Source organism: Theobroma umbraticum, unplaced genomic scaffold (assembly GCF_002168275.2).
Source record: "Theobroma umbraticum cultivar Fairchild unplaced genomic scaffold, ASM216827v3 scaffold_51.0, whole genome shotgun sequence".
NCBI classification, from domain to species: domain Eukaryota; kingdom Viridiplantae; phylum Streptophyta; class Magnoliopsida; order Malvales; family Malvaceae; genus Theobroma; species Theobroma umbraticum.
The window spans coordinates 8520146-8521936 of record NW_018397260.1 but is presented as its reverse complement, the minus strand read 5'-3'; the positions used below and the strand labels follow the sequence as shown (position 1 = coordinate 8521936).

The window sequence follows — 1791 nt, the reverse complement described above, 5'->3', positions numbered from 1 at the left end:
ATATGGTGTTGAAGATATAAAATTAATTAATGATAATACTTAATACTATAGTTAAAGGAAATATTTTGTGTGAAGATCACCATTAGCACAGCTTTTATGTGATCCATGGTGAGATCAATTGCAAAGCCACGATTCTTCCGAATTTGTAGTAAGACATCAATTATGTCTTCTTGCTCTGTTTTTTGCCTATTTGGATTAAGATGCTCATCAATGAGTTTTTGATAAAAAGCATCAAACTTTTTGAAATTTTTTTCAAGACGACTAAGAAATCCAGAAAGCCTATCAACCCAACCCATGAAAGGAAAATAATCAGAAACACATAAGCTCGTAAACAGGGCTTGGCTTTCATTAAGCAACCCATGAAACCTGCTTCTTTCAACGCCTTCTTCTTCATATCTCTTACCGAATCCTATTCTACAAATTATTGTACTAGTGAGACACATAATTGCCTCACTCAAATTGACAGGTTTAGAATTAAGAGATAATTTGGATATTTTTGTAATTAGGCGAGCAACTTCATCTTCTCGAATGGGACGATAGAGTTGCACTCTATTAAGATTAAAAAGATGAACAACACATATTTTTCTAATCTCCCTCCAATAAGCACTATACGGTGAAAAAGCCAAATCTAAACCATTATAAGATAATTTCTGCCCTCCAAGTAAAGTAGGCCTGCTGCAGCAGTCGAGGTCATGGGTTTTCATAACCTCTTTAGCGGTTTCTACTGAAGAAACTACTAGGATTGGCCTAAATCCAAATCTCAAGGACATGAGAGGGCCATACTTTTGAGAGAGTTTCCAAAGAAAAATATGAGGGGCTGAGTTATCAAGCAGCTGCATGTGTAAGTGACCGATAAAGGGGAGACCTGGCGGGCCAGGGGGGAGAGGACCATTGCCATTGTTTCTATCTTTTAGGAGAATGAATAGAAAGACGCTGGGGACGGCTAGAACAAAGAACAACAACACTACCATTGTGATCTACTCGATCGGTGGAGCAACTTTGTGAAAAATGAGAGCAAGAGTCTCCTTATATAGACTAATTATCAGACACGTGTGACCAAAAAATTTTTAATAATCAGATTCATGGACGGCATGATAGTCCCAATTAAGGGCGGAGGGTAAGCCAGCAGCCCTCCCAAAATTTTTAAAAATATTTATTTTTTATATATATTTTATCAATAGCCTCTTCAAAAATTTTTGAAAATTTTTATTTATTATATATTATTAATGACCCACTCAAAATAATTTTTTATTTAATAATTAATATAAATAAAAAAATAAAACAACCTCACAAACCTACTTAATTTTATCCTAATTTAGGTTTCTCTACACCTCTTTTTTTTTCTTTCTCTTTTTCTCTTCTCTTTTCTGTCTTTTTATTTTTATTTCTCTTTTTTAGTAACTCACCATAAGAACACGCTTGATTCTTTAAAAGAGATTTATGAACTTGTGAGTTTGGAAACGGAAAGACAAAAATCACTCACCACCATTGTGTAAAATTAAGAAGAGATAAAGTTTTCTTTTATCTTCTTCTTTCTATTTATATTATTTAACTATTATGTGAAATCTTATATTTCGTATTTAATTATTTATATTTAATTTCTTATAGTTTTATGTTTTATTTTTTAAGTTTAAATATAAATAAATAAGAATATTGAATATTTGGTTACATTTTTTTTCAGTTTTGATTAAAATATGAGTAAGTTGAAGACAATTGACAAATTTTTTAAAAATTGATAAATTTTTTAAAAGAAAAGAGGTAGATCGCTCAAATGATTCTCCTACACTTGAG

General features: G+C 31.5%; 1 protein-coding gene across 1 annotated transcript in view; it reads right to left on the bottom strand.

Moving 5' to 3' along the window:
- The window catches only part of LOC110416287 (5-OH-xanthotoxin synthase-like), a 6759-nt gene extending 5748 nt beyond the window's left edge, over positions 1 to 1011 (bottom strand). Inside the window, exon 1 of the mRNA XM_021428238.1 lies at positions 81 to 1011. Coding sequence (XP_021283913.1) covers positions 81 to 971 — 891 coding nt within the window. The 5' untranslated portion in view covers positions 972 to 1011. The remainder of the gene's footprint in view (positions 1 to 80) is intronic.
- Positions 1012 to 1791: the final 780 nt, after the last annotated feature.